At 44.9% G+C, this 11,245-nt stretch overlaps 1 protein-coding gene across 1 annotated transcript; it reads left to right on the top strand.

Moving 5' to 3' along the window:
* Nucleotides 1–605: 605 nt before the first annotated feature.
* Nucleotides 606–5,214, top strand: LOC124690341 (AP2-like ethylene-responsive transcription factor AIL7). The gene is made up of 9 exons (XM_047223732.1): nt 606–828; nt 976–1,597; nt 2,756–2,838; nt 2,993–3,001; nt 3,094–3,182; nt 3,308–3,381; nt 3,465–3,515; nt 3,922–3,998; nt 4,493–5,214. The coding sequence occupies exons 1-9, from the start codon at nt 606–608 to the stop codon at nt 5,212–5,214; spliced, it is 1,950 nt and encodes a 649-aa protein (XP_047079688.1).
* The last annotated feature ends 6,031 nt before the right edge of the window (nt 5,215–11,245 follow it).

Genomic DNA, 11,245 nt, shown 5'->3' with positions numbered 1-11,245 from the left:
AGACATTTTGCATTGTATCCTTTATGCTTGCTGAAATCCTTTATTTTTTTCCTATATTTGCTTTTCTTTCAAAACGCCATTGAAATATAGCACGCTAGATGATATAGCCTATGTAGCATTCGGAGGAGGCCACCGCTATTTCTCTTAGCACGCTTTTTCGAACATCGTAAACATGCATGGAGATGGGGAGAACAAGACAAGAACTACAAAAACCTTAAGTATGGAAATGCAACCCCATCCTCCTCAACTTTCTCCCGTTTGATTATCCATTTTCCCTTGAACTGCTTATTCTAAAGAATCAAAAACATGACTGCTGCCCATACGTACTACTCTCTGTTTTCATATAAATACTCACCCCCGAGAGCATTTTCTCCTTCTCTCTCAGGTGGCCAGAATCAGGAGTTTTCTGACCACTCTCCTGCACTCTTCTCACATTGACCCAAATGTAGTGTTCTAGCCTTCTAGCTGCTTCTGAAAGAGCAATACCTCCTCCATATCAGCTTCCACCTGAACTCACCAATGTGTCCACTACTCTGAGCAGAAAGAACCCGACTCTCACAGCTAGCCCGCGCGCGGGCTGTTCTATCTCGATCGGCCTCCGCAAAATGGCTTCTGGAAACAACTGGTTGGGGTTCTCGATCTCCAGCCAAGAAAATCCACAGCCCCATCAGGATAGCTCACCGCCAGCCACCATCGACATCCCTGGCGCCACCAATTTCTATGGCCTCCCCACGCAGCCGGCTCCCGACGCTCAACTGGGCGTGCCAGGACATCACGCTCCATACGGGATCATGGAGGCCTTCAATAGGGGAGCTCATGAAACCCGAGGTGAGAGGAAGAAGCTATAGGCCTATAGCTAGCTGCATGGAACCCGGCGGGCCCAACGATTTGTAGAAAGCTATAGCTAGTAGCCTAGTACGTAGGGTGCACTTCTCCAGCCCGTTCATGGTTTCTTGTTATTTGATGTGGTTGCAGAATGGAATCTGGACTATAATGGCGGCGCCTCCGAGCTCTCGATGCTAGTCGGGTCGAGTGCCGTCGGCGGCAAGAGGGCTGTTGAGGATGAGACCGAGCCAAAGCTAGAGGACTTCCTCGGCAGCAACTCGTTCGTTTCCGAGCAAGATCAGGCCGGTGGCTTCTTGTTCTCTGGAGTCCCGGTGGACAACCGCACTATCAGCAACGGCGGGAGCAACACCATGGAACTCTCCATGATAAATAGCTGGCTCCGGAACAATCAGGTCCCCCAGGCGCCGCATCCGCAGACCGTGCCGCCCCCCGCACAGCAGCCGCAGCTCCACGAGGAAATTATGAGCACTGACGCGAGCGCGAGAAGCTCCGATGAGCTTGTGGGGAACAGCGTGATGGCGGCGACGGGGAGCCTGGCGCTATCGATGAGCACGGGCTCCGGCTCGGGTTCGCACCTGCCGATGGCTGTGACCGGGGGTGGCGTCAGTGGGGGAGCCTCGGAGAGCACCTCCTCGGAGAACAAACGGGCGAGCGGAGCCATGGATTCGCCCGGCAGCGCGGCAGAGGCCGTCGCGAGGAAGTCTATCGACACGTTCGGGCAAAGGACATCAATATATCGAGGTGTAACAAGGTTAGAATGCTAATTAGTATTCCCTCCAATTGATAATAAGTGTCTGGAGTTTTACTTAAAATTTGCTTGCTCTCCATATATAGTAACCAATCTAGAAGGTGAAAACGATCTAGGGATGCTTTTGAGCCTGTAGGTTTTGTGATGCTACCTAGACGTACTGGATTTTGAGTGTGTGATGCTACACTGGATCAATCCATTTGCTAAGAAATAAAAGGGGATAGATCAAACTAATTGTTCATGTGGAATAATTAAATTATATATTGCCATTTTCCATTCACCAGTATAGGTGATTGGAGAGTGCAATATAGCTAATTGACTGCGAAACAAGGAGTGACAATTGAACTAAATGACTTGTTCATATGGCATGATCCATATATAGTACTACAGTTACCAACCAATTTGTGTGGCTAACAGAGTTGTTCTTTTCTGGAGTTCTACACACGGCCTTTAAAATCCGAGGCCACCAAACGAACATGTTACTAGCGATTTTGCTAATTCTCATTGGAGTGGGAATTAATTTAGAGCTAACATTTAACTCCAGAATCATTAATTAGATTTGTATATCGCGATTTGTGTGACCTGTGAATTACACATGTGTAGCAAGTCAGATTTTCCTACTTATATATTGATTGTATGGGAGTTACAATTGAGATTTTTTCCCAGTTGCACATGGGTTGCAGGGAGTTGCAACTGGGTTTTTTTTTTTGCAGTTACACATGGATTTCACATGAGATGTAACTTAGATTTTTGCATTTACATATGTGTTGCACTAGAGTTGCAACACGGTTTTTCCCACTTACCAATGATTGCAAGTGAGTTGTAACTGAAATTAGGTGAGAATGAAGCTAATTCTTATTCAAACGAGCCATAGCGGCTCCCTTAATCGGCCCAACAAAAATTAGAAGTATAGACACTAATTTGCTTGCATATCTATTAATATGGAAGTTTTAACCTCTATAAATAGATGGTTTTGTTGAATAATGATGAATACCATAGAAAATGAGAAATATTTTTTATTTTCTATTATCTAACTGTACACAGGGAGCTAACAGACCCACAAGATACATGTATGGTTGTGCTTTATTGTGTGAAACAGCGTGTACATTTTAAATTTTTTTAATGTGCATATTACCATGTTCTTAATTTTTTTTATTTCAGACATAGATGGACAGGGCGTTATGAGGCTCATCTCTGGGACAATAGCTGCAGAAGAGAAGGGCAGAGTCGCAAGGGTAGGCAAGGTAATAAAAATAGCTATATATTTTAAATTTTCACCATCCATTTCACAACAATATTTACACCTTGCTCTACTAATTAAGCATTATATCTCGTGTTTTGCCTCAAAATTCTATCTATTGCCTCCGGAAAAACTTGTATTGTCATGACAATCTGCAGTTTATCTTGGTATGCTTACCAACTCTGGCCATTTTTACTTTCATTGCACTTCACTGTTACATGGTTCCTCCCGGTGATTGTAACCATGAACACATATGTAGGTGGATATGACAAGGAGGACAAGGCAGCAAGGGCTTATGATTTGGCAGCTCTCAAGTATTGGGGAACAACTACAACAACAAATTTCCCAGTAAGCAAGTTCTGCAGAAAATTCATTGTTGTCCTTTTTCTTGGATAATAATTTGTTTTTGTAATACCTAAAGTTGGTTTGGAACTTTGGATTAGATCTTTAATGTTGATTCTGTACATTTGCAGATAAATACCTATGAAAAGGAGGTGGATGAAATGAAACATATGACTAGACAGGAATATATTGCACACCTAAGAAGGTACTGGCTAGCTCACACTCTGACACACTGAATCTTCAGACACTTAACTGTTCACTAGCAATAACTTGATTTAACGATTGCAGAAATAGCAGTGGATTTTCTCGGGGCGCGTCAAAATATCGTGGTGTAACTAGGTATGTAACTAGGTAATCCGGTCGGTCATCATTTACAGGTAAGTTTACAATTTAGAAAGAGCCTGATTTAAGCTCAGTCACTTCTTTGTTTGATTAATGGTGTGGGAACCACTCTTTGTGAAGATTTGGTCACATCTACAAAGTTCCAATCACCTTTTGTTATATGTTTCTATTTTTTTATTGGAGTTGCACTTTTTTGCAATTCTAAAGCTTTACTTTTTTGTTATAGTAGTTTTTTGGTGTGTATGTTGCAATTGAATTCTTTGTGCAATTGCACTTTTATTTTAGATCAATTGCACTTTAATGGTGAGGCACGAAAATGACGGAAGCTTTCAAAAAATCTGCATCGTATAGAGACCCCTTTGTAATATTGTGCCGTGTTAATCAAGGCTGAGATTTTTATCAGGCACCATCAGCATGGTAGGTGGCAAGCAAGAATAGGGCGGGTTGCAGGAAACAAGGATCTCTACTTAGGCACCTTCAGTAAGTTAGCCCCTTTCATCGTAGCCTAGCTAATTGCTGGACTAATGAAGATTCTTAAGAGTAACTTATGACTCATAGCGCTATAGCTCCAAGATCTAAGCTATCGACTAGTACTAGCTACTTGTATATTTAGTCAGTTTTCTTGAACCTTCCGTCTCGTAGAGTTGAAGGTTTGAATAATCTATCTGTAGCCATATGGGGCAATAAAATACTGATTACTGCATTAACTATGTCCCAATTGTACCTTTCCAAGTTTTTGTCTCAAAGTTGTCTAAAAAGACCGGGCATGGAGAGTCAAGGGCCAAGCTGAAAATCCTAGTGGTTTGAATCACGCATTTGTACCCTTACTAAGGCTCTATGCATGCATGCAATATGAAACATACACAACAGATGCATCTACAGGAAACAACCCTAGCTAGAAAGCTAGCTATAGCTAGTCAGTCAAGCATCTAATAAGTTCCTAACCGTGCACATCCTCTCGTACGTACATATAGGCACCGAGGAGGAGGCAGCGGAGGCCTACGACATCGCCGCGATCAAGTTCCGCGGCCTCAACGCCGTCACCAACTTCGACATGAACCGCTACGACGTGAAGAGCATCCTCGAGAGCAGCACGCTGCCGGTTGGCGGCGCGGCGAGGCGCCTCAAGGATTCCGTGGAGCACCCGGCCGGCGCCACGATCTGGCGGGCCGGCATGGACGGCGGCGTCATCCCCCAGCTGACCGACGCCGGGATGAGCGCCTACGCTTCCTACCACCACCACCAGGGCTGGCCGACCATCGCGTTTCAGCAGCCGTCGCCGCTCTCCGTGCACTACCCGTACGTCGCCCAGCCGCCTCCCGGGTGGTGCAAGCCCGAGCAGGACATCCAGCAGCTGCACCTCGGGACCGCGGCTCACAACTTCTTCCAGGCATCGTCGAGCTCTGCGGTCTATAACGGTGGTGGTGGTGGGTACCAGCAAGGCCTCGGTGGCAACGCGTATTTGATGCCGGCGAGCACCGTCGTGGCTGAACAGGGGCACAGCAGCACGGCCACCAACCAGGGAAGCACCTGCAGCTACGGGGAGGAAGAGGGGAACAAGTTGGTCGGGTACGACGCCATGATGATGGCCAGCACCGGCGGCGCGGACCCGTACGCTCCCGCATCAACCGTGAGCGTCGCTAAGGCTAATGGTTACGCCAACAACTGGAGTTCGCCGTTCAATGGCATGGAATGATGGGCAGAAGCTAATCCGTAGGTTGCTAGTAATAGTCGAAAAGGGGGAGGAGGGAGCTAGCAAGGGAACCGGAATTAGGTCAGAGTCTTGTTCGTTGTTGTGTTTCAGCCCAGGTTTCCGGCTAGCTCTGCTAGCTACGCCGGGCGAGTGACACTCGGCAGAGACAAATGTGTTGTGCAGGAGACATGCATGCCTTCTGGAAGCTGGTAATGGCAAGTCAGGCTAAGGAAAGCTTCCCTAAAGCTTATCCTGAGTTCATGACTTGCTGTTAGTTTTGGGTAATTTCAGAAGGATCAAGTTAATTTCCAGAGGACAAACACTGATCGTGCCATTACTTTAGCTTCATAATTTCGGTCATCCGACTTACTTTAGCTTTCCATTTAGTTGCTGTTAGATCTAACGAGGATCATTGCTGCCGCCACGTACTGAAATATTGTCTTATATTTGTGTTCAAATTCCCAAAATATTTACTAAGTTGAAACACGAAAGTTTGCACAGCAAAAAAACGGCACTGTAAACTCGAAAAGCGATGTTTGTCGGTGTACAGCAAAAAAAAAAAGCGCGACTTCAATCGCAAAAAGCTCTCCTTTGTAATGCCAAAATCCGCGAACAGGCCAGGCCAGATACAATAATGCTACACTTAGGGCATCTCCAATGGGGCAACGCGACCGTTTACGTCCGCGCGGTCGAAAAATACGTCTGCACCATGTTCTAGCGGGCGACGCATAGTGACCGATGAAAGAACATTTTATGTCTCTAGGGTTTTGTGTGTTTGATAACAACACCGGTGATGATCCAACATGTTGCTAAGTGTGTGACAAATAAAGTAAATGGTCACCGCTGATAAAATCGATCCCCCAAAAAGGAAGAAAAGGGTTGAGCTAAAATTACACCAGGCCGGCACTACCGGTAACAGGAGGCCGACACTACCGATGGTTGCATCCCGGCACTGCTGGTGGATGCACCCCGGCACTGCCGGTGGCTGCACTCCAGCATTGCCGGCTAGACTCTTTTGACCAGCTGACCTAGGTTTTCTACAGGGCGGCAATGCCGTTGTCTGGAGGCCGGCACTACCGCTGAATCATCCCCAACGGGCAGAAATGGTTGAGGGGTATTTAAGTAACCCTTCTCCTACCTTGGAAAGTTGCTCATACCCCCAAGAGTTCATCCACCATTGTTGAGCCACAAGAAACACAAAAATCTTCAGATCTCCTCTCTCAACCACCCAAATCTCTTGACCTTTGGAGAATCGAAGGAGAAGACCCCGATCTACATATTCACCAAAGCGATTTGCATTTCCCTCTCAATTGCTTGAGGGATCCTTTGCTAGTGTTCCATTTGGAAACCCTAGTTGTTTGTGGTTGATTGTTCTTGTTGTTGTTGTGTTGTTACTAATATTGGGAGACTCCAATTCGGTTGTGGATGTGTGCCCCAAGAATCTTGTAAAGGCTCGGTTTCCTCCTCGAGGAAATCCCTTACTGGACAAGTGAGCTAGGCCTTTGTGGAGTTGCTCACTGGAGAATAGGGTGATGCCTTCGTGGCGTTGGTTATGGCTTTGTGGCGACCATACCCCTCCAAACGTAGACGTATTTCGCCTAAAAAGGAAGGAACTACGGGAATCATCCCTATGTCTCCGCGTGCTCAACTCTCGGTTACCTATATCCTTGATTTCACTATTATATCTTGTCTAGCTATATCTTGCTTAGTTGTATACCTTATCATCTAGGGAAATTCATATAGTTGCATATCTAGATAATTTACCTTTGTGTCAAGCCTAAATTGAAAAAGAACTAAAAATTGGGTAGCACCTAATCAAACCCCCCCCCCCCTCTAGGTGCGGCATACGATCCTTTCAATTGGTATCAGAGCCTCGGCTCTTATTATGGGCTTAACCGCCTAAGAGTATGCCGGACGATGAGACTTCGGAGGGGCCGGAAAGCCGACATCCATGGAAGATCTCAAGTCTATGGAAACATCCTAGAGATCCTCCTTGGAAGCTAATATAGAAGATATGAAGAAATGTTTTTTAGATCTTCTAAAAAAATCGGTCCCTCCCGTCATTCCCATCTCGGAAGAAAAGGACAAGAACTCTTTAGTAGAGGGAGATGCTTCGGGCTCACCCTTTTTAAGCCCTTGGATGGTGAAAACTTAGCCAAAATTAAAAACCCTAACGCTGTGTTTGGATGCAGTGAATTGGATATGGAATTGAATCAGACTGAAAATTCTAAATCTAAGATGGAAATGAATTGACTCCAATTTTAATTCTGTTGTTTGGGTGTGGTTGAAATTTGTTAATGGAATCAAAGGGTGTACCCAATTCTAATTTCTGTTTGGATGTACAAACCACAGAATTTGATGTTCTGTCTAAGTTCAGACAATATGAACTTGAGTTCATGTATGAAAAATACTATGTACATATTAGAATGTTTATATATATATTTATATATAATAATATTAAATAATAGAAATAAGGTATGAAAATTAAATTAGCTACCATTACATGTGCAAGTTTTTACTGCCTGCTTCTCTGAAGAAGCGGCAAGCCTGCTACTGTCTTTGAATTAGTGCAAACAAAATTACAATGATCCCCCCTTGTGAGTTGTGACAACAGCTAATATCATCCAACATACATAGACGTCTGCAATTAGAAATTCTGCAGAATCCCACCATGGTTGCAGCGATATGAGTACAGTAGAATTTCTGCACCTACTGAGTACAGTAGAAAATCTGATGAACCACATCAACCAAATAGAAGAGATACAGAGAAAGTGAACTAGACAGAGACAGGCAAAGTCGGCAGGCCGACGGGGTGACTGCCAGGGGATAGACCGGCGGAGCGAGAGCCATCGGCGCTAGCCCTATCGCCACCGGCGAGCGTCCCACGTCGGCCCCCAATTCGCCGGTGATCTTCCTCGACCTAGGGGTTGGGCAGAGCGTGGGGAGATGGGCGGACGAGGGAGGAGGGTGGAGGGTGGGGAGGAGGGCCGACGAGGGCGGAGGGTAGTGAGGAGGGCGGAGGAGGGCGGCGGCCGGCAGCCGACGACTTACGCCTGGAACAGTGTGCTCACAGGTACTCCCCATCTTGTTCCTGTTTTGCTCGGGGTTGGGAGAAAAAGTAATATGTACCGCTTCGGGAGGCAATTCCAGGCAGATACAGAAGGTCGGACCTCCGAATTGGCCACTGAAGAAAAAGCTTCGGGCAGGTGGGGGCTAGAATTTGCCTCCCTTTCCACATTGTAATTCCATGCGCACCCAAACAATAGAATTGGTGGTCCGAATTCCAATTCCCTAATTCTAGGCTTAATTCACTTCATCCAAACATAGTGTAATGCTTCTCCTAAAGCGGGCATAGGTGAGAGCTATAATGTCGTTCCTTGGCGCTCTCCCGATCCCCCGGTTCCCCACCCTCATATAAACAATAGGGGTGATCCACCTAAGTTTAATGTTGAGGATTTTAATAGGTGGCAATTTGAGTTTAGCTCTCATGTGTTTGGAGAATCATTCTTGAAGGGTACAAGCCTTTCAATGACGTCAATTGAATAGAAGAGAAGAGGTTGATCACCAACTCAACTCTGTCGCCTTGAACATGATTCATCAAGCTGTGGGGTCAAAGGACTTGGATTATATTCGGAACTTCACCACCACCAAGGAAGCTTGGGATGGATTGTCCAAAATCTTTGTGGGAAGTGAATGCATGAAGAGAAACAAGTATAGTGCTCTTTGGAGCCAAGCCGAAGGGTTCATGAAGTTGCCAGATGAAGATCATCACGAGATGTATAGAAGGCTTATATCCATTGTCGATGCCTTTCGTAATGTGGGTGTCCAACATATTGATGACTTTTGGATCAAGGACAAGTATATTTATTGCATGATGCCTTATGAACCCATTGATTTCAAGAGTATACTTGGAAGGGAAAGCTATCCTAAGATAACCTCCTATCAAGCGGTGCACGAGATGCAAGCTCTCAAGGTGGCCAAACAAAATTCTCAAGATTCTCGGAATCGTGCAATGGTGATGGCAAGAAGTGCAAATCTTGCTTTGAATGTCAATACGGTGGAAGAGGTGGACACTCAAGAACCATATAGAGCCTCTTGAAGCATGTCCTATCCGGAGGATTTGGAATACCATTAGCATGAACATATGGCATTCCATGCAAGAACCTTTTGGGTTGATCCATCCAAAGCAAAAGAAGAAAACATCAAGAGGAACAAAGCAAGCGGCTTCAAGAGCTCAGGCCCAAGATCAAGATCTTGCTTCAATTGTGGTGAAAAGTTCCACTTCATCGCCGAATGCCCATATGAGAATAGAGAAACTCGTGGTCGGAGGCTCATTACCAAGGACAAGAGCAAAGATTCAAAGTTTCCCAACAAGAAAATCTTCATCAAGAATAAGAAGAACAAGAGGCCATCAAAGATTGTGCTACTCACTAAAGAGGAGTATTCTTCCGAGGACAACGATAGTGATAGTGATGAAGAAACCTCAAAGGAATTGGCGGCTATTGCCACTACCACCACTCCATCTTCATCCCTCTTTGAATCCCCCAATGAGAACCCTCACATCAAGAATTCACATTGCTTAATGGCAAGATCTTCCTTGGATACATCTATTGTGCTCTCAACCCAAGAAGAACATACTTTCGGGGACGATGATGATGAAGAAGATGATGAAACCTCCAATGGGTTGGTTGCTCTTGCGTCCATCTCTACCACCTCTTCATCACCAATTGAATCCCCCATTGAGGATATTCACATGAAGGAAGGGAATTGCTTCAAGGCTAAATCTTCCGAGGTATCATCCCTTAACCCCTCTATGCCTAACATGCCAAGTACTCTAGGGGTTGATCATGCTAGCTTAAAAGTTAAACAAGAAATGCTCGAGTTCGATGAGTTCATCTTCAACTTGAAAGGTGACAACAAAAAGAATGTTGGGGCTCTCATGTCTTTTATAGCACAACTAGAAGACAACCTTGATAAAAAAATGTCAAATAGAAAGAGAGGATTCTCCTGAAATTGCCTCTTTAAAAAATTCTCTTGAGAAAGAACAAGAAAGTATAGCTTCTCTTGAAGAGAAACTAGAAATTCTTGTAGAGCCTCAAGATGAAATTGCCAAACTCATCAAAGAAAGATATCTTGCTAGGGCTAATGTAAAAGTGCTTAAAAAGGAAAAGGCCAAATTTGGTGTTGATCATGAGAAACTTGTGAAGGATCTAGATGATCTAGACAAGGCTCACAAAGCCTTGAAGAGTGAACACTCTCTCCTCTCCAAGTCAAATGAGCAACTTCAAATTATGCTTGCTAAATATGATGTGCCTATCTCTTCTACCTATACTTGTGATCATGCAAATATTGGTGAGGAAAATGCTAGGTTGAAGGATAAACTTGCTAAGGCCTCCTCTCCCAAAAATAAGCTATCTTTGGATGACCTCTTGAGTAAGCAAATGTCAAACAATGGAAATGAGGGCCTTGGTTATAATGCCAAGGCAAAAAAGGCAAACAATAAGAAGGCCAAGCCCGCACAAGAAAAGAAGAAGGTTGTCATTAGTGGTGATGCCCCAAAGGGCAAAGCCATTAATGATGATCATGCGAGAATTGCTAACCCTCACTATGTTTTATTTAAAGATTATTATGGTGATGTCTATGCAAAATATGTTGGCCCTTATGATGGTTATATTGCTTGGTCTATTTGGGTCCCAAAGGCCGTTGTTGCTAACAAAAGAGGACCCATTGAAAAATGGGTACCTAAATCCAAGAACTGATATCACGTAGGACTATGCTGCCGGAGGTTCAAAATGGGTGCTTGATAGTGGATCCACAAGTCATATGACCAGCGGCAAGGATATCGTCAAGGAGTTGAGGCCCAACATTCATGATATCACCGTCTCCTTTGGCAATAATTCAACATCAGAGGTATTGGGTTTTGGCAAGGTTGTGGTTGCACACAACATTACTCTTGTGGATGTGATGCTTGTCAAAACCCTTGGTTATAATTTGTTGTCCGTTTCTGCCCTTGGCAAGATGGGTTTCGCCATCT

The sequence above is a fragment of the Lolium rigidum genome, chromosome 2 (assembly GCF_022539505.1).
Source record: "Lolium rigidum isolate FL_2022 chromosome 2, APGP_CSIRO_Lrig_0.1, whole genome shotgun sequence".
NCBI lineage: Eukaryota > Viridiplantae > Streptophyta > Magnoliopsida > Poales > Poaceae > Lolium > Lolium rigidum.
The sequence above is the reverse complement of the archived record's forward strand: the minus strand, read 5'-3'. Positions and strand labels throughout refer to the sequence as shown.

Coding starts and splice junctions, on each gene's coding strand:
- LOC124690341 (XM_047223732.1), top strand. CDS start 606: ATGGCTTCTGGAAACAACTGGTTGGGGTTCTCGATCTCCAGCCAAGAA. Junction 829..975: donor GGGAGCTCATGAAACCCGAG/GTGAGAGGAAGA, acceptor ATGTGGTTGCAG/AATGGAATCTGGACTATAAT. Junction 3,183..3,307: donor CTACAACAACAAATTTCCCA/GTAAGCAAGTTC, acceptor GTACATTTGCAG/ATAAATACCTATGAAAAGGA.